Source organism: Aspergillus aculeatus (assembly GCF_001890905.1).
Source record: "Aspergillus aculeatus ATCC 16872 unplaced genomic scaffold ASPACscaffold_10, whole genome shotgun sequence".
In the NCBI taxonomy this organism is placed as follows: Eukaryota; Fungi; Ascomycota; class Eurotiomycetes; order Eurotiales; family Aspergillaceae; genus Aspergillus; species Aspergillus aculeatus.
The window spans coordinates 525,226-547,633 of record NW_017962985.1 but is presented as its reverse complement, the minus strand read 5'-3'; the positions used below and the strand labels follow the sequence as shown (position 1 = coordinate 547,633).

General features: G+C 51.9%; 5 protein-coding genes across 5 annotated transcripts; 3 read left to right on the top strand and 2 right to left on the bottom strand.

The window, feature by feature from the left end:
- Positions 1 to 89: 89 nt before the first annotated feature.
- ASPACDRAFT_121378 (DEAH-box ATP-dependent RNA helicase PRP43) lies at positions 90 to 2,815 on the bottom strand. Its single transcript, XM_020196430.1, has 3 exons — positions 2,415 to 2,815; positions 466 to 2,332; positions 90 to 368 (listed from the first exon to the last, which is right to left on the bottom strand). Exons 1-3 carry the CDS (start codon positions 2,702 to 2,704, stop codon positions 246 to 248), a joined length of 2,280 nt encoding a protein of 759 aa, XP_020055102.1. The 5' UTR covers positions 2,705 to 2,815; the 3' UTR covers positions 90 to 245.
- Positions 2,816 to 3,126: 311 nt separating this feature from the next.
- Positions 3,127 to 6,515, top strand: ASPACDRAFT_79569 (protein arginine N-methyltransferase). Its single transcript, XM_020205437.1, has 5 exons — positions 3,127 to 3,428; positions 3,484 to 4,108; positions 4,179 to 4,984; positions 5,061 to 5,753; positions 5,857 to 6,515. The coding sequence occupies exons 1-5, from the start codon at positions 3,312 to 3,314 to the stop codon at positions 6,193 to 6,195; spliced, it is 2,580 nt and encodes an 859-aa protein (XP_020055101.1). The 5' UTR covers positions 3,127 to 3,311; the 3' UTR covers positions 6,196 to 6,515.
- A 2,612-nt stretch (positions 6,516 to 9,127) lies between these two features.
- Positions 9,128 to 12,239, top strand: ASPACDRAFT_79568 (UNC45-central domain-containing protein). The gene is made up of 2 exons (XM_020205436.1): positions 9,128 to 9,398; positions 9,490 to 12,239. Exons 1-2 carry the CDS (start codon positions 9,352 to 9,354, stop codon positions 11,873 to 11,875), a joined length of 2,433 nt encoding a protein of 810 aa, XP_020055100.1. The 5' UTR covers positions 9,128 to 9,351; the 3' UTR covers positions 11,876 to 12,239.
- Positions 12,240 to 13,177: 938 nt separating this feature from the next.
- Positions 13,178 to 14,094, bottom strand: ASPACDRAFT_79566 (uncharacterized protein). Its single transcript, XM_020205435.1, has 2 exons — positions 13,474 to 14,094; positions 13,178 to 13,423 (listed from the first exon to the last, which is right to left on the bottom strand). Exon 1 carries the CDS (start codon positions 13,778 to 13,780, stop codon positions 13,511 to 13,513), a length of 270 nt encoding a protein of 89 aa, XP_020055099.1. The 5' UTR covers positions 13,781 to 14,094; the 3' UTR covers positions 13,178 to 13,423; positions 13,474 to 13,510.
- A 4,389-nt stretch (positions 14,095 to 18,483) lies between these two features.
- On the top strand, positions 18,484 to 22,240 carry ASPACDRAFT_30733 (glycerophosphocholine phosphodiesterase; the record flags this gene model as incomplete). The annotated part of the gene is made up of 4 exons (XM_020199757.1): positions 18,484 to 18,619; positions 18,684 to 21,500; positions 21,557 to 21,957; positions 22,010 to 22,240. 4 exons carry the CDS (start codon positions 18,484 to 18,486, stop codon positions 22,238 to 22,240), a joined length of 3,585 nt encoding a protein of 1,194 aa, XP_020055098.1.
- Positions 22,241 to 22,408: the final 168 nt, after the last annotated feature.

Sequence of the window (22,408 nt, the reverse complement as noted above, 5' to 3'; positions counted from 1 at the left end):
GCGGTAGATTTGATGCAACCAACTGCTTCGCTATGATTTAATTTTCTGTGGCGGTGCCTACGTACTAAGTTATGGGATGCATAACGTTAGGAAAGTGGATAGATTCAATATTCTATGCTCAATCTATTTTTGCCCATGGGGCTTGGAGATGTATGATATCATGTTTCAAAGGAGAAAAAAAAGGATCTATTATATTTCATGAGAATGGGTAAAAAAAAACAACGCGACAAAATATGCTATCCCATCTATCGTCTCTTTTCCGCACGGATCTTCTCACGACGCGAGAGTCGCTCGGCGGCGCGGAGAAGCGAGGAGCGGATGTCGCCCTTCGGGAAAGTGGAAATGTCGTAGTAGGTCGGGGCGATGTCCTAGATTGACACGGGACAGTTAGTAAATCTGTCCATTGATGCTTGCTTTTTCTTCACGAGCTCGTGACTTGGAAGGATGGGGGAGGGTTGAACTTACAATAAGCCACTCGGGCTTGACGGCGGTCACGGTACGGATGTAGTTCTTGGTGGTGAGCACGAACTCATTATACAGGACCCACTCAGCCTCGTGGCCGAGCACCGTCGATGGGTGGAGCAGGACGTTCTGGTGGTCCTTGATGGTCATGTACATGCTCTTGCCCTGGCTCTCCTTCTTGGCAACCTGCATGAAGAAACCAGCGCACAGCGCGCGGCGGATATTCTCGTAGTACTTCTTGTCCTCGAAGGGGGTGGAGATCATCTCGAGCTCCTCGCGTTCCATGATGCGCAGGAGCTGCATGCGGACGTTGTCGGCCGACTGCAGCGACCGGAGGGAGAGGAAGTGGTCGTGGCACCATTGCTTGAGGTTGTCCTGGGCTTCAGGGCTTTTGAAGGCGTGGTAGACGTTGAGGAGGGTCAGGTGGTCACCGTCGGGGTGGGAGAACAGGTCTTTCATTTCGTCTGCGCGCTTCCTTTGAGAAGCCGGGCGGACGAACACGTTGGGCACGGAAAGAAGGGCCGTAATCGAGAGGATCTCGTTCGAGCAGTAGAATTCGGGGGAGCTGATAAGCATGACGGCAAGGGCGGGGTCGAGGGGGAACTCGGATGCGAGGCGGCCCAGCTGGGTCAGATTTCCATCGTCGTCAAGACAGGCAAGGTAGTTGAGTTCCTCCAAGGCTCTCATCAGAGTTTCGGGGGCCGGGGGATCCATCAGGTCGAAGTGAACGAGGTCGTCAATGCCGAGTTTCTTAAGCTCCAGCACCGTCGAAGAGAGGTTGGATCGTAGAATCTCGGGGTAGGTCTGATCGATCAGTTCCTTCTTGAAGGCGCCTTCGGTATAGAGACGGAAGCACTTTCCGGGACGGGTACGACCAGCACGACCAGCTCTCTGTTGCGCGGAAGCCTTGGAGATCGGAGAGACCAGAAGAGATTCGACACGAATACGAGGGTTGTAGATCTTCTGCTTCGAGAAACCGGGGTCGACCACGTAGACAATACCGTCGATGGTAAGCGACGTTTCGGCGATGTTCGTGGACACAATGACCTTTCTACCGGGACGGCCACCCGGACGACGAGCAGGCGGTGCCGGCTCGAAGATGCGCTGTTGCATATGAGGAGGGAGACTACCATAGAGAGGGTAGACCTTAATCGGTCCAGCGTCGGCCTCGCGCATCATCTCGTCCGCCTCCAATGAAATCTTTCGAGAAGCGTCTTCGATTTCTTCCTCACCGGTCAAAAAGAGCAGGATATCACCCTCGTCTTCGGTAGCGTGAATCTGAAGAACAGTCCGAATGGCGGCTTCAACATAGTCCTGCTCAGGCTCGGGGGTATAGAAAATCTCGACGGGGTGGGTACGACCAGGAACAGCAAGGAGGGGGGCATCGTTGAAATAACGCTGGAACTTCTGCGCATCCAAAGTGGCAGACATGATAATGATCTTGAGGTCGGGTCGGCGCACCACAACCTCCTTCAGAAGACCCATAAGAACATCGGTAGCCATGGTTCTTTCGTGAGCCTCGTCCAGAATGATGGTGCTGTAGCGGTTGAGGTCGTGGTCGTGCATGGCTTCTCTCAGAAGCATACCATCCGTCATGTACTTGAGCACCGTCTTGGAACTAGTCATATCTTCGAAACGAATGCTGTAACCGACTTCCTCTCCGAGCTTGACATCCAACTCTGCAGCGACACGCTGGGCAACGGACATGGCAGCGACACGACGGGGTTGTGTACAAGCAACCATCTTGCGCTGGGTCTGCGGCTGATCATCGAAGAGCACGAACTGAGGGATTTGCGTCGTCTTTCCGGAACCCGTCTCACCGACGAAGACGAGGATCTGTGACTTCTGATAAAGCTCTAGAAATTCATCTCTGCGACAAATTAGACAAATTGGAACCGACAATGCACCAGCGCAGCGCGGGCAGGGCACAAAGGGAAGATGCGAAAACCAACCTTTGGGCATGGACGGGGAGGTCGCGACGAGTCTGTAAGATGGAGACGTATTTGCTGGAGAATGGCTGGTTGTTGAAAGGGTTGATCTCGCCATCTTCAACCTCCTTAGCCAGAGCAGCAGTCGTCTGATGCCGCTTCATCTTGCCAAAGGCCGGATGAAGGTCGGCACCGCCATTGTCGGGATACATGTGAGCCAGGTACGGGTTGTTCTTGGGATCTGTCTCAGCCTTGTCCATTTTTTGACGCTTAGCACGCGAACCGTTCTCAGAATCCGAGCGACGATCGACCATGGCGTCAGAAGGATTTGGGGGATAGAAAAAAGGCGGGGTGGACAACAAGTCGCGAGAGAGTTCGTCCGTCGCAGAACTGTTGTTGGAGGCGAGTTTGAAGAAAAAAAGGCAGCCCTGATAGGCAAGTCGGCCGGGCCTCGCCACAGATACTTTTTGTCCCGCTCACCGCTCAAGTATTCTGCCGTCATTTACCCCACGGCGGTTCGGACAGGCAAGGGGAAAAAGAGCAACAGAACCACGTTTGACAGCCAGCTCCATCCACGAAGGCACACATCGTTGGTGAGCCCAGGCTGGCAGTTTTCCCCTTCAAAATTATCGTGTGACTGGCTCGTGTTAGTACTCACCTCTTTATACACCCTTCAACTCCCTGCTTTTTACAATGGCCTGAAATCACTTGTTGAATTGAAACTCAATTGATCGACCACAGGTGGGACCATAATCTTCATCGGATCAACAAGGCGTATTCGACGATACATAAGCCCATCACCATCTATACGACATTGGGGATAACTCCAGTCGCTCTCCACGCAGTCCACCCAATTCCATCGCCCTGAAACTCGCAAACAAAACCACCACCCATCTCCCTGATATCTCTTTGTCCGCCAAAATGGAGTCCTTTACCAACTCCGACACTGTCAACATGACCTTCTGCATCGGGCAGCATGAGGAGGACCGAAAGGTTCCCATTACCAATGAATTGGTACAAGCGGCACACGAGAGTAATGTACGAAACTCCCACTCTAAGATGCAAGCATCTACTAATTCTTCTTCCTGGATAGTATGACATGTTGACTGCGCCGGTAACCACCTCCCACTTCCAATCCCGAGTGCTCGCTCTTCTCTCGACCTATCAAGGGAGCTTACAACCTTCGGCACCAGGCTCCAATGGAACGATGATGACCAGCGATAACACACAGCCGCTCGTGATCCCTGAGCTGGGACCCGCTGATACGCATATGACCCCGGACGAGGCAATGACCCAGCTCGTTGGCGTAACCAGCTCCTGGATTGACTTGTGCTCGCCGGACCCTCTCATTGCGGACATCTCTCGCCAGGTCTTTATGCTGGAAGTGAACTATGCGGCCTTCTGTGGGATTGGATACCTTCTGATTCCGGGGCCAAAACTCCACCACAATGACGCCCATTCGGAGCAGATCATCTACTATGCACGAGCCGTGCAAGATGCCATAAATGTCGCGCCGTATATCCAATTCCACATCTGGACGCAGATGGCCGACACCCCAGATCTCCAAGGAGATAAGGTTACTGACCTGGCCAGCCTCGCGCGCAAGGAGTTTGTCAATGGCTCGGTCGATTCGGTGTCACAGATTGACCCGTTCGGCACCTGGGATGCCTGGGATATCATCAGAAGAGTCTGTAAATATCACACAAGACTCGTCGTAGGTATGGTACTCCGCTGCATCTTAGTAGGCTCGATTCTACTCTTGTATAGCCTTGCTGATCATTGTACTAGCACTCGCACTGCCCAAGCAACTTCCTCCGATGTCCGTGCAGTCCCGCTGGTACTCGGAGCCGACTCACATGCTCACGATTCATGGTAATACCTTCCTCAAGAACCAAAAAGGCTACCCCGTGCTGTCAAAGGCACACCAAGCCCTGATTGCTCGATTCATGCGCCTCCGGACCGCCCCCTGGATCCTCCTTTGTGAAGTTGGCCCTATCCCAGGAGTGGAGGTGGACGAGTCGTTTGAGAACCCGGATGCACCAGGCTCGGAGTATCCTAGCCTCGCGCAGGCTGCAGTCTCGAACAAGAGGCACCACGATCCCACTCCTCATCTATCTTATCTCAGAAATCTCCAGTCCCGCCAGCCTCCCCGCAGCGCTATGGAACGGTTCGGGACAGGCTATCAGGATTATCTCCAAGCCCCGTTGCAGCCATTGACCGTCAATCTGGAGAGTATCACCTACGAGGTCTTCGAGAAAGATCCCATCAAGTACGACTGGTACGAAAGAGCCATAGCGAAAGCCCTGATGGACTGGTCGAAGAAGCCGAAATCCGGGCCAGATGGCAAAGTATCGGTCGCTGTTGTCGGAGCCGGTCGAGGACCGCTCGTCGGCCGTGCCCTTCGAGCCAGCGCCGAAACAGGCGTGGAAATTGACCTTTGGGCGGTGGAGAAGAATCCCAATGCATTTGTTCTTCTCCAGCGTCACAACAAGAATCACTGGGGTGGGAAAGTCACGTTGGTCCACTCTGATATGCGAAGCTGGAAGGGTCCTCTGATCGCGAAGGGAGCCGCTCCAGCATCGCACTCAGCTTTGGTAAGAACAGCCAGACTTTTCCCCTCCATATGCATATGACAAGAGCTCCCTCCATAACGCTAATACTTAAATTCAGAACTCCACGCAATCACCCACCTCCGGCACCGCGGGACCCGACCTCGTCCCTACCACGATTGACATCCTCGTCTCCGAGCTGCTAGGCTCCTTCGGCGACAACGAGCTTTCTCCCGAATGCCTCGACGGCGTCACCCACCTCCTCACCCCCGTCCACGGCATCTCCATCCCGGCCTCATACACCGCCCATCTCACCCCGATCGCGGCGCCCAAGCTGCACGCCGACGTGATGAACCAGTCCATCTCCAACCCCGCCGCCCCCGAGACGCCGTACGTGGTAATGCTGCACGCCATCGACTTCCTGTCCACGAACCAGCCCTCGGCCACCGCGCTGATGAACTCCGGCGCCGGGAGCCACCACCACCACAGCGTGCGCAACTCGATTTCCACGCTGCCCGGCGGCGGGGGATCCAGCGAGACGCCCATCCCCTTCGTCCAGACGACCTGGTCCTTCGAACACCCGAACCTCAACATCCCGCCGCAGTCCCCGTCCTCCTCGACGATCTCCAACGCCCACAACGTGCGGCGCACCCGCCTGACGTTCCCCGTCCGGAACCGCGGCGTCTGCCACGGCCTGGCGGGCTACTTCGAGACTGTGCTCTACCGCGACATCGAACTGTCGACGAATCCCGTGACCATGGATGCCAAGAGTCAGGATATGATTAGCTGGTTCCCCATCTACTTCCCTCTCAAGGTCAGTTTTTGCCTCAAAATTATCCTGCGTATAACCTCACATCTACGAGACATCCTTGGGAATTGTTGTGTTTAAAATTAACATCCGCAAAACAAAATGACAGACCCCCCTCAACGTCCCGGATAACGGCGAAGTGGTCGTCACCATGTACCGACAAACGGATAACCGCAAGGTCTGGTACGAGTGGATGGTCGAGGTGTTCGCGCTGGAAGGCGCAGCAGCAACAGGAGGAGGAGGCAACCCGGAGCCTTCCACGGCCGTCGAGCTGATGGCAGCTCCGGTCATGAGCGGTGCTCGGACGGCGGGCGCCTCCGCTGCCGTGAACAGCCCCGATCGGGAGCGCTCCAAGGCGGCGGCGGCGGCCAGATCACGTGGCGTCCGGCGCGTGCGTGTTGGCACCAGCGATCTACACTCCAGTATCAAGGAAGGGTGTCTCATGTGATTTTGACATGACCATCTACCTCTTTTCTTGTTGTAGTGGTTGATCCCCGGGGGAGATCATGGGCTATCATGACGTAGTGATAGTGGAATGGGAGGGGTTGGAGGATAACTACAGTGGATGAACTATCACGGGTTGGTGTTGGTTATTGTGTGAGGCGTGCTGCGTGTGATGTGTGATGTGTGATGAAATGAATATACGTAGTCAGATTTCGGGAGTGGGGAGAGCCAGAGAAAGAAGCGGGAGGCCATAGTATAGTAGAGGTTACCTAGTACACATGCCGCCTACTAGAACTTAGAACATTGAGATGAATCGAGTTGAGGGGAGGGGGGTTGGTTGCATCTCACTCTTCTCCGCTGGTTAAACCCCATCCCATATACATTCACACGGTTGGTTTGAGATGTTGAGATTATCCATCCTCGGACTTGAGCTCCGCTTACGAGTATTGAGACCAGCCAAGAAAGTACAGTGACCACGCCCCCAGAAAATAATGACCGCGGGTTAATGTCCGCTCTATAAACGATGACGACCGACTGGACGGGATCCAGACGGACGGACAATGGTCAATTGGAATTTCCCTCCCGACGGACAGCTCGCTGGATTGGGGATATAGGCAATGATTTCCAATGGGAAGTTAAATGTTATTGGCACGGACCACACAGAAGCGATCGCCTCGCCGCCTGCGAGAGTGATTGGCAATGGATAACCGATGGGGGAAGGGTGGACGTGGCTGCTTCCTGTGATTTGGATCGAGGCGGCCCGAATTTGGGAGGGGGGTTAAAGGTATGGCTCAGGGCTCTTGGCCCGACAGATTATCCTTGGGTTGATTCACGGTGGTTTGTTTGGCTGGATTGGGTGGTCTCACGGCGTCCAAGCGTCCGCGCCCGCGGCCGGAAGGGAGGGTCCTCGGCGATGGTGGCCTCGCCGTGTTTAGCGATGTCCCCCTTTCCCCATCCCCATCCCGGGGGTTAAGGGGGCTATGTTATACTGTGATAATCATCTACTGAGTAGTTTGATACCAAACAACGTACGGGGTACTGAGATTGTACCCACCCGTAGGCGTAAGGTCATCATAAGCAACGCAGCCTAGCAAAGCAAACACCGAATTCGGTTGGCGGGTCGTCACACTGGGCGCACCTCCGTGGAACAAACTGTAAAGCTGCAGATCGGAGGAACTGTAGTCTGTAGCCAAGACCGGAACTAGTGTCGCGGTATGAAGGACTATTAGCGAAGATGGGAGGTAGAGACGGGGATCAAAAGCCGGGAACAGCCTGAAAGCACGTCCTCGATTATGACGAGTTAGCTTCAGGAGTTATTGGATTCACGTTTACCACGGCGAGAGTCAGAGTGAGAAACGTGTTGCCGTGGACTGCCGTGGTTGGTTTCATGTCTTGACGGAGCGCGAGGTTCCGATTAGATAGAATAGATATCGGATTGATGGTGCAGCTAATTGTTGGATATGCATCACATACTCAAGGTTGGCACTCCTTGGTGCCCCCTCTTTGGCAATAGTTGCTGCTGCTGCATTGCCTTATCGTCGTCATCTTTGCTGCACTGCAGTTACTGCAGGCCCTGGAGGGGAACCGAGATGCATAGTCCAGTTGGCTACGGTGGTTTTCTACCTGGTTTCATGCTGGGATGAAGGGGGTCTGGACCACGGCTGTGAGTTTGACTAGAGTTGGCAATCGGTTCCAGGCCGAAGAGTTGGTTTGCTTATTCCTAGACGCTGTCGCGATCTGTCCCATGTTCCCCATCCCGGCTCATCTTATCGTCCACGACAGCAGAGGGGGTACGGAACAGATTTCCCGCGGCAGCCAAATTGCTCCGGGAGAGTAGCCAGTCAGTGAGGATTTCTTACTGCACGTTGAAGTCGATGTCCAGTTTCTGTAACAGTCTGACGGGCGGGGGAGAGACGCTTTAGGGGCCGGAATCTCGCAATTGGCAGTCGGCATTGTTGTATTCTAATAACGATGATTGATGATAACGATAGCGTATCGATAGGCAAGTGTGGTCGGAGTTAAGCCGCCTTCCGGAGAGCGGCTGCCGAAACGAGGGGGGGGGGGCTCCGACTGTGGGACGGATAGGCGGATTGGCGTCAGTACTGGAGGAATACCTGGTTATGCTATGGCAAGTAAGGGTATTTCATGATAATGCAGCTATGAATAATGCATAGACGTCTGGAAAATGATCACCGAAGAAAGAGGACTGGAATGAGAATGCAGTTGGGGGGGTGGGGCTGGCGGTGGAAATGAAGATGTGTGTCTCATGGTTGCAGGAAACGAGCGTCGGAGGTCCGAAGCAGGCAGGGAAAAAGAGAGAAAGAGAGAGGCTGAGAAGAGTAAGTGTGAGTGAGCACTGAGCACTGAGCACTGAGCACTGAGCTTGGATGGAGGGAGAAATTGGATGGAACTTGGAAAGAGTGAGTGAGTGCCAGAAAAGGCAAGCCAGTCACACGGACCACCTTTTCTTATCCTCTCCAGTCTCCATTCAATGGAATCCACTCTTTCCATCCTTTTCCTCCACGCCTTGGAGGCAAAAAAAAAGTCAAACAAAAAAAAGTAAAAAGATAAGCCCAGCTCGGTTTTCTTTTACAACTACCACGACGACCACCTCTACCACCACACCATCTTCTTCATATTCTCTTGTTCTCTTGTTCTTATTGACATCATTTCAATAGAACAGAACCCAGTCAGTTCCCTTATCTAGGTTTCTCCTCCGCCGATGATTGTCCGGCTGTCGCGTCGCTCTACCATCATCACTACTACTGCGGGTTGACACAACTGCTCTTTGGTTAACCCTCACTACTTTCTTGCTACTACTGCAAAACAATCTCCACTCCTCCTCCACTTTTCACCACAACTCCTGTACTTCCCCTGGCTTGACTCGCACTCCCTCCTCCTCCTCCTCCTCCTCCTCCTCCTCTTCCCTTCTTCTTATTCTCCTCCCTCCTCCTACTTTTCCTCCCACCCGACCGTGGCTTTGTCCCGTTTTATTCTTTCATCCTTCTGCCGACCGGGTTCTCCTCACTTGCGAATTAATCCTTCCGCTCCCGCCTTATCTACTTTCCAGGCCTGACATGGTTCACTCAACGAGCGAAGAACGTGCCGTACATTTGACTCGAGAGGCTGTTGAATTGATAGATGCTGGTCACCGTGAGGTATGTCTGACTTCCACGTTTCTCTTTCGTACTTCGTCTATCTGAGAGTCTACCGTGTCGTCGCGTCAGTTTGCGACCGCTTCAGGTGGCTAATGTCATATATCGCAGGCCGCTTCGCGGAACCTTCGAGAAGCCCTCACCTTAGCGCCCGAACATCCAGCTGTCAAGGAAGCTTTCCTGAAGATCCAAGAGGAGGAGGAAAATGGCCATCACCTCCTAGATCTCTGCCGCCGGTATACTTCAGGGAAGGACGAACCCGCGGGTAAAGATGCCGCCCTCTATCTGCGCACCGACGGCCTCAAACCGCCCGAGGAGGTCGCACTGGATTGTGTCAAATTTATCTTGGCGCAACGCCCACATGCCTTGTCCTCGCTACAGGACGACATTATCTCCGGTCTGGTTCGCCAGAGTACAAGCGTGCGTCAGCACTTCTCCAACCAGCTTCAAATCTCCGTCACCACCTTCTTTGACGAGATTTACGAAAGGGGCGACGCAGCTGCTGTTTGCCTCGACACCGTTGTTCTAGACCCCTCCGTTTGGCTATCGCAGGATGCTCGTCTGCATTGTGAACGTGAGCTCTTCCAGCTATTCATCGCCAAGCTGATGGAGTCTGGTCATGATGAGGACGGTCGCTCACTCAAAGGTATTGCGCGGCTGCTCGCCGTTGACGCGGCCAGGTTGCAGGATTTGGTGGATGATGAGAGTCTGGATGTGATTTTGTCGTCCCTGGATTCTCGCCTACCTCTTGAATGGAGAAGTCAGGCTACTTTGGCAACAGTCAAGTACCTCGAGGTCTCGAAAGAAGTTGGCCAGAATCGATTCTCCAACCTGGTCTCTTCCAAGGTGATCAAGGGCCGCAGTGATGGGCTGATTGAGGCCTTCTCTGCAACTGCTGCCGTCTTTCCTGTGATCCCGGAGGCTGCCGCAGCTCTTTTTCTTTCAGAGAGTTTTCTCGCTGCATTGGCTCCTCTGACCTCCAGAGATGCGAAGAGCCGGAAAGTTGAAACATCGTTCTTGGAACTTCTAAATGCAGCCTGCGTCAACAAAGACTGTCGTGAGGCGATCTTCACACATCTGTCTACCTGGCTCTCTCATCTTCTCACCAATGGCAGTGACCAAAGCTCTGAGTTGGCAGCGGTTATCCTGGCCAAGGTTCGGACTGCCGCGCAGGTCGCGCCCTCCGAAACCACTGGTAAACTCCAGGATGAGGACACCCGGGTTATCGAGCTGGTCGATCGGTTCAAAGACTCGATGTCGAAGCGCAAGGGTGAGAGCATGGCTAATGTGATTGAGGGTTTGGCCTATGCCTCTGTCAAACCCGCCGTGAAGGAGCAACTTGCAAAGGATCCAGTCTTTGTGCAGAACCTCATTAGAGTGTTACACGAAAACTCTACTGTCCCGTCAGTCCTCTATGGTGGCTTCATGATCATCATGAACCTCACCCAGTTTCTTCCCAACCTGACGGAGGAACAAAAGAAAGTCTCACAGCTCAAGTCATACGCTGAAGCATCGCCCAAGGCCCGCAACGGCCCTGATCCCTTGGACGAAGAGCAACACGTCATTGCTCGTTGCACCGCACTTGTCGAAGCAGGAATTGTCCCCCTTCTAGTCGACTGTGTCAAGACCAGCCTGCCTTCTGTACAAATTCTCATGAGCAAGATTCTCCTCTCTCTCTCGCGTGATCGCAAGTCTCGCGGTGCTCTAGCACAACAGGGAGCCGTCAAGCTATTGATTGGTATGTCGACCGTGAAGCAGGGCTCATCGCCAACTGAGATAGTCAGCAATGCTTCGCATGCGCTGGCGCGAATCTTGATCTCTGTCAATCCTGCGCTTGTTTTCCCAAGCTCTGGCTTCCCTCAGATCACGTCTGCGATTCGGCCTTTGACTGCACTCCTTTCCGTTCCAGAGACAACCAGTCTTTCGACAGAGCAGCCGCGGGACTTGCTTCCCGTCTTTGAGAGCTTGTTGGCTCTGACGAATTTGGCCTCACACCCTGATGAGTCCGCTCCTGAAGCCATTGTTCGCCAAGCCTGGCCTGTTATCGAGGAACTCCTTCTCTCCAATAGTCCCTTGGTACAGCGTGCTGCTTGTGAGCTTGTCTGTAACTTGATGACTTGCGAATCAGGCGTAGTGAAGTTTGCCGATGGCTCGAAACGTGCTGCCCAGCGTCTGCATATCCTCTTGGCCCTTACCGATACTGACGACCTCGCCACACAAAGTGCTGCGGGTGGAGCTCTCGCCATGCTGACTGAGTTTGATGCAGCGATGGCAGGAGTCCTCGAACGGCCTCGTGGTGTTCAGTTGCTGCTTGGTCTGTGCCAGGAAGAAGACGACGGGCTTGTACATCGCGGTGTTGCCTGTATCAGGAATATGACCTGTCTTGCCACCGGTGATGTTGCTCGTCGGGCCAAAGATGCCATTAAGCAGAATGGAGGCATCGACATCCTGACAAATTTGCTGAAGAAGACCAAGAATCCCGCTATCCTCCAAGTCGGTGTCGAGGCCCTCAAGCCTTTGGTGTCATAGGCATTTTGTCTTCATAACGAGCTTTCACGTTTTCCTAGTTATTCTCGGTGTTTCATACCTATTTTGCTCGATAAAGCGTTTGGGTTTGCGGTATTAAAGCTCGCGTCAAGGGTTCGGTGTTCGGTCCGGTTGTTTGTGGTTTTTAACGGCGTTCATCAGCCTGTCTGACATTTGGTGTTATCATGTGTTGCTTGAGTTTAACGAATATTGCTGGTCTTATGAGCGTGGGGAACGGTGGCTGGATTTTCTCAATGCGTCAGGAATTCCGGAGTGCATTTGTCCCTTTTTGAGTCCGCCATAGACCAGAACGATGTGCTCTTTTGTGTCGAATCAAGACGACCTTGATAGCTATTTATTGAATGATTCTCTCAGTGAGATATGTTTCCATCCAATTAGTGTAATCATGGCCAAGGGAGTCGAACACTTGATGCGGAGTAACGCAAGTAAAATGCGGGGGTGACCAGATTTGAGTGGGGGTAAAAGTGGAGAGAGAGAGAGAGAAGGGAGAGGAGAATGGGGAAAACCACCCGCGAAGCGGGAATGTGTATAGTAAAACCTGGTGATTGTAGTATTCGAGACTTTTTCCAATGAAGATCAGGGCGGTCAATTGTTAAGGGTGTTGTGCACCTCTCTCTGTGAGAATTGAGCGAGGTCTTGCTTGGATTCAAGTGGAGCTTTCTCCTCGACTGCCCCTGATGCCCCTGCTAATTGATATGTCGGTTAAGGTAGGGGTGATTTATCCAGAAATTCGTCTGTAAGTCACTCGTCAGTGAACTGTGGAGAGAATCTCTTTGTATCTTCTCCAAAGATATATAGTCTATATTGAGAACAGAAAAGATGAAGAAGAAAAACAAGAGGAACAGAATTAAGAAGGGGAAGAGGCGGAGGGCGAGGGCGAGGTTTTGAGGGAAATAAAAGCGTTCTCCTGGTGGTTGTGGTGGTGGCCGAAAAATCGCGCATGCAAACATAGGTAAACACACTTACCGGTCAATTCAACACACCCTGCCGGCCGGCCGGCCAGCCAGCCGGCCGGGCTGCCTTGGGGATACTTATGACGCAGCTTGTGTAATTCTGCATGTTTTGCGCATCTTTCTGATTTATTCCCCTTGATTTGGAGGCTTTTTGGTCGGTACTTGTAGGTTTTTTCTGGGTTGGTTACTTCCAGGAGAGATGGCTTGAGGAGTCGGAAGGGGTTTGTGGTGAAGTTTAAGTGTGCAGATGGTGATGTATGAGCTGCCTACTATAGGGTGCAGTTATGGTGATATGGCTATGGTTATTGGAGCTCTAGTTGGATCGCCCTTTGATTTATCTTTGTTGAAGTCAATTGGGGCATTTTATCTTGTGGATTTCTGGCTATGCTGGCTACAATAGACTAGACTAGACTAGGACGAGGTTTTTGACTCTTGCTGGCTGATAGGGCGTTATCACATTGTCCTACTATGTCTGTGGTCTTCGTTCTAACATATGTGGTAGCGTATGGCGTTTCTGAATATATGGACTGTCTTTGAGCGAAAGTAATGCATTGGTCGTCGAGGATACGCCCCGAAACTATGGTGGTGTAAGTAAGGATTGTGGAGATCGTCTACCGGTATACTTACTTCTTGTTGTCATCCGCTGGGCCTAGTCAAGGGGTATTCAGAGGGCAGAGTCGACGGTGTTCTCGCTGCGCTTCCAGTCGCTGGTGTTGCCGTCAGTGTTATCCCGCTTCCAATCGCTGGTGTTGCCATCGACAGAATCGTCAGAACGCTTCCAGTCACTGGTGTTGCCGTCGACAGCATTCTCCCCGCGCTTCCAATCGCTGGTATTGCCATTAATCGTGGAGACTGAACCAGCATCGGGTACTGGGATGGCAAGGACACCAGACACCAGGCAAGCGGCCAAGCTCAGGGTCATGAATTGCTTCATCTTGTTTTGTGTGATGTGAACAGAAAAGAGGAAGTATAGCAGCAAAGTGTGAAAAGCGAAGTTGAGAAAGAGATGGATGTCCAATGCCTGATGAGCTCTGTAGATTGATGCCTCTTATGATAGAAAACACGCCTCTTTATATAGTAAGAGAGGGCGAGTCTGCCTAGCAGGTGAGAGCTATAGACCACACCAGTCGCGCGGTGGGTTCCGCCATCCTGACCTGAGCAGACCCCGGGTGAATGTGGTAGTGCTGACTCTCATCCATAATAAGCTCATTAAAAGAACTTCGCCATGAGTCTCGTATTCCGGACAGCGGTATTTCCCAATGAGCCGTCATTGTGGACGAGACTAACTGCAGAGGGTTGCAGTAAACATGCAGTCAACCTATTCCAATGTTATCAATGTGTAAAAGTTGACATACGGCAGAATTTACCATCTTCCTCATTTGGAGAAATCTCCATACGCTACTGCACCGGACGTCGAAGTGGCTGATGTTGGTGTACTGAGTAAATTACTGGGAAGCAGCACGCGATGCCCGCAGAGTTACTGGGTTGAGTAAATGATGCTTGATGAGTCTATGAAGGCGGTCAACTTGGAAGAAGGCTCTCTACCCCGCATGCTACGAGTAGTGGGGCCCTGAGAGAGGAAACAAAGGACTTGTCGCTGTTCTACCTAGAATTATCCCAGAAGGCTGATTAACCTTTGGAACCTACACGACCCTGATCCCCCTGATAAAAAAGGCATGGAGAGACAGGTGCAATGATTGTGCCAAACTGACAATGCTTAAGAATCAACAACTTTTTATCGCCTAAGCTCATTCCTTCCCTGCATTGAAATTAACTTGGCAAATGTAAGCATGGAAAGTGAGTTACATCAGCAACCGGCGATGCTCACAAATACTGACTCGTGTCAAAGTCACTCCTCTTGAGGGCTCACTCCAAGATGTCACCACAAGCACTACCTCATTAATTGATTAAGAAGAATCAGGCTGAATCTTTACTTCAGCTCGATTTGCCACAGCCACAAAGCGACTCTGGCGCGCCCTGGAGCCTCATAGACGCGGCAAGAACGACAGCGAAATGCTGCGATGTGTACCACGATCCACAGCTCCACAACCAGAAACTATTTATCAGGCATCATAATCACGAACCCACTTCGATTGAAGCTATACAAATACAGTGCGGAATCAGTACCGCTACCCACACTCTCTTGAGCCCATTTTCTCGTGTATGCACATAAGACGGCAAAGGGGCGCTTTGCAGACGACATGATAGAATGCTTGCTCCACCCTCCGGAGCGGATTTTTACCACGGAACATGCCCGAGGGTTCAATTGCTCGCAACAGAAGATGAATTTGCATATTCGCATGGCTCGACTCGTATCTGCTCTTGGGTTGCACCCTCAACGCCCGCAAAGCTTCGTCATCCGCACATCGCGAACCTTCATGCTTCTACTTCGTCTCGGGCCAGGGTGTCAGGTACACAGTTCGAGGACGATAAGACTACTGCTATGCAAGCTCAGACATACTGTATCATCTCGCTGCTTTGAGTCACATTCTCGGGGCCCACTAAACTTGAAGTCCGGCCAGACATCATGAATGTGTCTAAAATCCGGTCGCTCGATACTCCAGCCTCGCGACCCGGGTTACAATGGCTGCAAGTATTGGTAGGGTGACATCGTGTGATCTCCCCTGGACCTCCAAGCGTCTCCACCTGTGATATAAGTACATCTCCGCGGGATTTCCGGCTGAGGTATCATGTAAGGTGACCATGTCCACGATACAGTTGCGCCATTCCCTAGCAAGAAGTCGTGTACTTCTTGCGTAGAGAAACTGACTATTTCCTCTGGTGAGATCCTTAGTGAATACGAGATACTAGAGGTGCATACGACCTCGACTTGTGTTTAGGCTAGTCATTGGAAGTTTACATCTGTCTCTGCTAGGCATGCATAGATGGGGGCAGCCCTCTCCTTTTCCAACCGCATAACCACGCTGTTCACAAGCTTCAACCCATAGATGTCGGGTAAATACCACAGTGGACTTCTTCGACTCATAAGGGCCCAAACCGTTGCCCAGTTTACCCCTCGAACTTTCGAAGCAATTATCCTCAAGTAATATTCAGCTGAATGGCCAAAGCCACTGATTGGAGGGACTTTCTGCTGTAGTGACAGTGATCATGCACCTGAACCGCATAATCCAAGCCACCTGCGCAGAGCGAATGTCGTTATCAAGACTTCGTCAAACGGAAGAAGGCCGATGGTTGGGGCTACTTGGTTGATTCGTGGACTTGTTCCCACGACACAGTGGAGATACCTCGTATTGCTAATGATCATCTCTGACCGCGGTAGCCAGAGCCAGTCCTTGGTTGCCACCACGGCGCCATTGGGTGGAAGATATATAGGCTGACTATTAGCCGTGGGGTGTGAGGAGTGGAGGTAGCGATCATCGTCTGGGTGGTACGGGGGATGATAGCCTACACGCTACTAGGTAGGCGGTATTCAACTACTGTTGGAGTAATCAACGTTGATGATACATACCTATACAGTGCCTGATCAAGTTGAGGCACCTCCTATCCTTCGAAAGTTCGTCCTGTCCGCTAACTAGGACTCACCACACCTGAAGTCTACCAGTGGACACGCTGTTGAGTGTCCTTGGCTATACAGATTCGTATCGGAGAGCTTTCGGCAAGGCAATGCATGGCTCTGACGCTCTTTTTTCAAACTTGGGGTTTGCATTATGTAGACCTCCCGCTGAGCAAGGCCCACAAAAAGCGGGCGTCTACGTCCAAGGCGCCCAGCAGTACTGGTTATTGCACTCAACCAGAATGCAGACTCGCTATCACTTAAATAAAAGAAAAAAGTGCAGCAGACCACGGGCATTCGAGTTCGATATCGAAGTATGGAATGCAATTCACTATAGTCTTCTTGAGTCAAAGTTGGCTCTAGTATACAGCCACACGACGATGTTATGGCGGAATGAGGTGTTACAAAGTAGCCAGAGCGACCAGCCTCCGCTTTCTCCGGAGACCTCGAAGAGAGCAGCGACTTAATGTTCTTATCATAGTCGTTCGCAAAAGCGATGAGGAATCGAGACAATCATATAAAGCCTCCATGTTCTTTCTTCGATAGTCCAGATTGTAGAAGGAAGCCGCGTGATCGTATAGAGCACTATATATTATTGACCTTGAGGTCAGGCGACCAGGATGTATCAGTTCCTTTCTAAGATAGTGCAGTGCACTTGAGAGGTAGCAAGGCCATAGTCAAACTTCCAAGGAGTAATAAAGGTGTAGCGAATACCAAGAAGTGTAGTCAAGATTGAAGTGAGGAATGTCTACTTTGCAGCATAGTGAATCACTAGTGTGTGCAGGAGCAGGTCACGTTAGAGTAGAGTACAGTAATCCTGCAGCTTGGGGGGAGGTCATCTGACTTGACGGGAGTTTTCCATCTTCTCCCGGACAGCAACAATAACTACCGAAATGCAACTCCTTCTTACTTGGTATGTTGAAGTTACTCGGGTCATAACCTCAGGAAGATTGCAACCCTTCTTTATTGGAACCATGCAATCACAGGCTCAACGCTAAAATTGTTAATCGAACCCTTTGAAGTTCGAATGGACAATGTTCGGCCACGACTCGCCCCTCCCCCCTCCCTCCGACGCATCTAGCCACAAATCAGAATTGAGGTGACAGTGAGGGGAACGGTGATCATCGCTGCGAGGGAATATCCCGCCAGAAAAGAACTTCTGCTTCTCGAATCCGCCAGCCTTTGAGGCCTAGAAAGCAGCGGGTCACCGGACTCATCGCCTATCAACGGGCTAAGCACTACGGACGGTTCAGTGACAGTCAAACAGTTTAGAAGGCTTAATTTGCGAATTAGTGGGGGAGCAAGTCAGCGCTATTGGCAGACTAGCAGCTGGTGTGAGACTTAGATTAAGAACCGGAGAATGGCCCCCTTTATCGAATATTCGAATACTCACTCACAAGTCACAATTGAGTCAGTGAATCGTCCTGATCAACATAAGGTTACCGCCATTTGACCTGTTTTCACACAGATCCAAGAGCGGAACCATCTGCTAAGAATCAGATTCCTCACAGACTCTTAGACATTGGGCCGAACCAGTTTTCTGCGGAGGAGATTGCGGGCAAATCAGGGAGCGTCCGGCGTGCAGCAGATCCAGCCGCCCGCGTTCAATGGTCATTCCGCCCCGGAATTCCTCTTCTTCTTACGTCGGGGTGGATTCCTTTCATCCCCACTCGGGTTAGCAACTGATATTTTTGTCGGTTCCCTTCGATCATATGTCTTGGCCGACTCTCGCACGTGCTGATAGCTCGGTCCCTTTCCTTTGTCGCCTTGTCCCAAGGATTCCGAACTGTATATGACCCGTGCCTCTCGCCTTCTTTTCTTCGATCTTCAAACGCATCCATCTCTCTCTCTCACTATCCTACCATCCAGGTTCTTCACACTACCCCAGCTGGCTTGACCATGACTCCGCGATAAATTAACACATGGCTCTGTGCTCGAAGTCGACTTGTCATTTTTCTTTTGTCTGCCCCAGATCCACTTGTTCTCCATTTGATCATCATTTCGTCAGCTGTGCACTTCCTTGGCCGAACAAACCCCTAGACGAGTTCTAAAAGAGCTTATATCTCACCTTCTGTCCTCATTTCGAACAGTTTCGATCAGCCTCAACTCAAATTCTTTCGAAAATGAAATTTGGACGCAACTTGCCCCGCAATGTTGTTCCGGAATGGAGCGCGAACTATATTCATTACAAGGACTTGAAACGGCTCATTAAAGCCTCGGCGGAGAACGTAAAGGCTGGCCATGAGGCCGATCTTACAGGTAAGCTTCGACCCTGTTTGTACTCACCCAGGCCGTTGAGCGCTTGTTTTGACTCGAACTCTAGGGTTTTTCTATGCGCTCGATCGAAACCTCGAGGATGTCAACTACTTCTATAACAAGAAATACACCGACTTTGCGCGCCGCATGAAGATTTTGGAAGAGCGATATGGTCCGTCACTGGATGGCCGCCAGCGCTTGGATTCCGAGGAAGTTGAGGATCTTTTGGCAGCACTGCTCGAGCTACGTGGTCAATGGCGCAAACTCCAGTGGTACGGAGAAGTCAACCGTCGGGGCTTCATCAAGATCACCAAGAAGTTGGACAAGAAAGTTGGCGTTCAGACACAGCAGAAGTACCTGGAGACGAAAGTCGACCCACTGCCCTTCGCGTCGAATCCGGATATAACCAACGCTCTGAAAACCATCAACGACCGCTTGTCGATTCTTGGGGAACAGAAGATCAACGATGATGCCAGCTCTACACACTCGTCCCTATCATTCAAGGCAGGCCGATCCCGCCCCCATCTGAATCTGCCATCCAGTATGCTTCAAGCTGTTGACGAAGCGTTGCGCAAAAATGATACCCACGTTCTACTAGAGTTACTCGAGACCTTGAAGGTGGCTGCGGATGACTCGGCAGAACACATCTGGCCTAAAGTCCTCCAAAGTCTTCTCCAGCGATCCATCTACTATCGCGCGAACGCTTGCATCACAGTGTTGCTGAACCGCATGGACACGCTGGACGAAGAGGACGATATCAATAAACGTAACTGTATCCATCGATTGGTGATCTCGATCGGTCGAGCGCAACCCACCAACGATTCGGAGCAGTCTGCTTCTATGGTCCTTGACTTCCCCTTGGAAACATCGAACTACATCACTCCTGCTGCTATGCCTACTCTCCAAGCGCCTCGTTCGGTCGTGAAAGAGGACGAGTTCCCTCAGCATCTGGAGAGATCTGATCCATCGGTGTCGCTGCTGCAGCATATACTAGATCAGCTTCACCCTACCCAGCGCAAAGCCCTGCTTGCGAAGGATATTTCCGGGCGTACCCCGCTGCATTATGCAGCACAATATGGATTCAAGGTTGTGTGCGAAGTCATTATTGAGCACCTGCAGGCGTGGGATATGTTCGACGTCACCGAGGGAATCGACGGCCCACGTTGGCAGGACAATGATGGCTGGGCTCCGTTGCATCTGAGTGTCGTGGGCGGCCATCCCTTGACTACGAAGCATCTCCTTGAGTCCGAAAACTGGCATGGGGCCAATAAAGATAAAGCCAAAATCCGCAAACAAGTCTCGCGCTCGAGTGCTGTGCTGGCTTTGGCGACCAAAGCAAACTTTGTCGACATCGTACGCCTTCTGGTTGAGGCCGGAGTGGACATCAACTATCAGGATGACCACGGCGAAACCGCACTGCATGTTGCTGCCCGCTTTGGTCACCATGAATGCGCAGATATTCTGCTGCAGGGTAATGCAGAACAGAAGGCCGACACTGAACTCGCTGAGAAGACGTATGGATGGACTCCACTGTTCATCGCTTGCGTTGATGGAGCTTTGAGAGTTGTGGAATTGCTGATCGAAGCAGGGGCCGAACTTGAAAGGCTTGACTCTTCCGGTTGGACTTCCAAGGAGCATGCGGCCTTGAGAGGCCATCTCGATATCGCTCGATGCCTTGCCAAAGTCACACCACCTCCCGAGATCAGCGAATCGGAGCCCGTCATTCCCGTTCCAACCGTCTCGTCCGCTCCACCATCTCCACCACCGTCTTCTTTGTCTGACAGGCGGTCTCACGCACCTTCCAGCAATACCTCGTTGCGCAATGCAGAGCCTATCAAGACTTTTGGCCATCGGTATCTCACTGATGAGTCCATGGTTCTGGTCAGCCTGGGCACTATGGACATGCGAAGCTCCATCGAGGCTGTCAATCTTGACCGAATCCCCATGGAGAGCGCCCATTCCACCCAGCTCGACACTGCTTTGTCGATTGTCGTTTCGGCTAGCGGGGCTCGAGGGGAGCCTGAGATTATCGACCTTCCGGTTCAGGATAACATCTCGACTGAGCCCATCGTTTTTCACGCCAAAGATGCTTCCAAAGTCAGGCTCCTGTTTGATCTAGTCCCTACCTACGCTGGCTCTAAGGACAAGATTGTTGGACGCGGTGTTGCCTTGCTTTCGAGTATCAAGCCCACACTTGGATCTCACCGCATCAACCTCAAAGGCGATTCTACAGTCCCTATTGTTGCAGCAAACACATTAGAGGTGATCGGTTCGGTCACATTCAATTTCCTGATCATTACGCCATTCAAGCATCCCAACATGACAATCACTGGGGACCGTACGTACTGGAAGAGTATGAGTTCCACTATGGTGATTGGGCATCGTGGTCTTGGTAAGAACTTTGCCAGCCGCAACTCATTACAGCTTGGCGAGAACACTGTGCAGTCATTCATCGCTGCTGCTAATCTGGGCGCTTCCTACGTCGAATTCGACGTCCAGCTGACAAAGGACCATGTACCTGTCATTTACCATGATTTTCTTGTCAGCGAGACGGGAATCGACGCTCCGGTCCACACTCTCACGCTGGAACAATTCCTTCAGGTGGGAGACAATAAACCAGCCCGTCGCCCTGGCTCGCCACCCCAGACGCCAGACGTTTTCGGCACTGAAAAGGGTTACTTCAATCTCCGCCAGCGGTCGATGTCTGTTGGTGGCTCGGAATATGACCCATCCGAGCTGAACGAGAAGATCAAGCACACCCGTGACTTCAAAAAGAAGGGCTTCAAAGGTAACAGTCGTGGCAACCACATTCAAGCGCCTTTTGCCACATTGGAAGAATTGTTCAAGAAGCTCCCTCAATCCGTTGGATTTAACATCGAGCTGAGTGAGTATCCTTCCGATCAAAGAACATACACACGAGACACTGACCACGGCGACTAGAATACCCCATGCTCCACGAAAGCGAGGAGGAGGAGATGGACACGTATGCAGTGGAGTTGAATTCTTTTGTGGATACTGTCCTTACTAAGGCCTATGATATGGGCCAGGGACGCAACATGATCTTCTCCAGCTTCAACCCAGACGTCTGCTTGCTACTTGCTTTCAAACAACCCTCTATTCCCGTGCTCTTCTTGTCGGACTCTGGAGCGTCTCCTGTTGGCGACATTCGTGCTAGCAGTCTGCAGGAAGCAATCCGCTTTGCATCCCGATGGAACCTGCTCGGTGTTGTCTCACAGGCTGAGGCTCTTGTTCTGTGCCCTCGACTCGTCCGAGTGGTAAAGGAGTCTGGATTGGTGTGTGTGTCGTATGGAGCGATCAACAATGACCCGGCCAATGTCAAGGTAAGTCAATAAAGCGCACCCATCTGCCGTCCTCTCTAACACTTTTCTACAGCTCCAAGTTGCTGAGGGTATCGATGCGGTCATTGTGGACTCGGTCCTCGCCATTCGTAAAGGACTCACTGAACATGAAAGCAAACGCGGGACACCGAGAGTCTCACCGCAGCCCAGTCCTTTGGCGCAGCCCACACCTAGTGCTCTCAAGGACTCGATCAGAATTCCCGTGCTGGACCAGACGGAGGAGAAGGACAACGGTCTTCACGTGAAGCCGGAGGCAATTCTCTGAGCCAGCTTTCGATGCTGATTCAACAAGCGGTCAGCTGGACATTTGGCCCGATTAATTACACATAGATTGCATCTGGGAGATTCTTCCCATCTAGAACTCGATGATCGTTTACGTTTGTCCTTTATGGACGGATAGTGGGTAGTAGTAAGCTTCGCATAGCTTGTTAGA

Bases quoted from the DNA above. Each gene is read 5' to 3' on its own strand.
- ASPACDRAFT_121378 (XM_020196430.1), bottom strand. From the start codon at position 2,704: ATGGTCGATCGTCGCTCGGATTCTGAGAACGGTTCGCGTGCTAAGCGT. The intron at 2,333-2,414 runs GTTGGTTTTCGC...AATTTGTCGCAG, and splicing joins CTCCCCGTCCATGCCCAAAG to AGATGAATTTCTAGAGCTTT. The intron at 369-465 runs GTAAGTTCAACC...GTGTCAATCTAG, and splicing joins TCAAGCCCGAGTGGCTTATT to GACATCGCCCCGACCTACTA.
- ASPACDRAFT_79569 (XM_020205437.1), top strand. From the start codon at position 3,312: ATGGAGTCCTTTACCAACTCCGACACTGTCAACATGACCTTCTGCATC. The intron at 4,109-4,178 runs GTATGGTACTCC...TCATTGTACTAG, and splicing joins TCACACAAGACTCGTCGTAG to CACTCGCACTGCCCAAGCAA. The intron at 5,754-5,856 runs GTCAGTTTTTGC...ACAAAATGACAG, and splicing joins CCATCTACTTCCCTCTCAAG to ACCCCCCTCAACGTCCCGGA.
- ASPACDRAFT_79568 (XM_020205436.1), top strand. From the start codon at position 9,352: ATGTCTGACTTCCACGTTTCTCTTTCGTACTTCGTCTATCTGAGAGT. The intron at 9,399-9,489 runs CTACCGTGTCGT...AGAAGCCCTCAC, and splicing joins TACTTCGTCTATCTGAGAGT to CTTAGCGCCCGAACATCCAG.
- ASPACDRAFT_79566 (XM_020205435.1), bottom strand. From the start codon at position 13,780: ATGAAGCAATTCATGACCCTGAGCTTGGCCGCTTGCCTGGTGTCTGGT.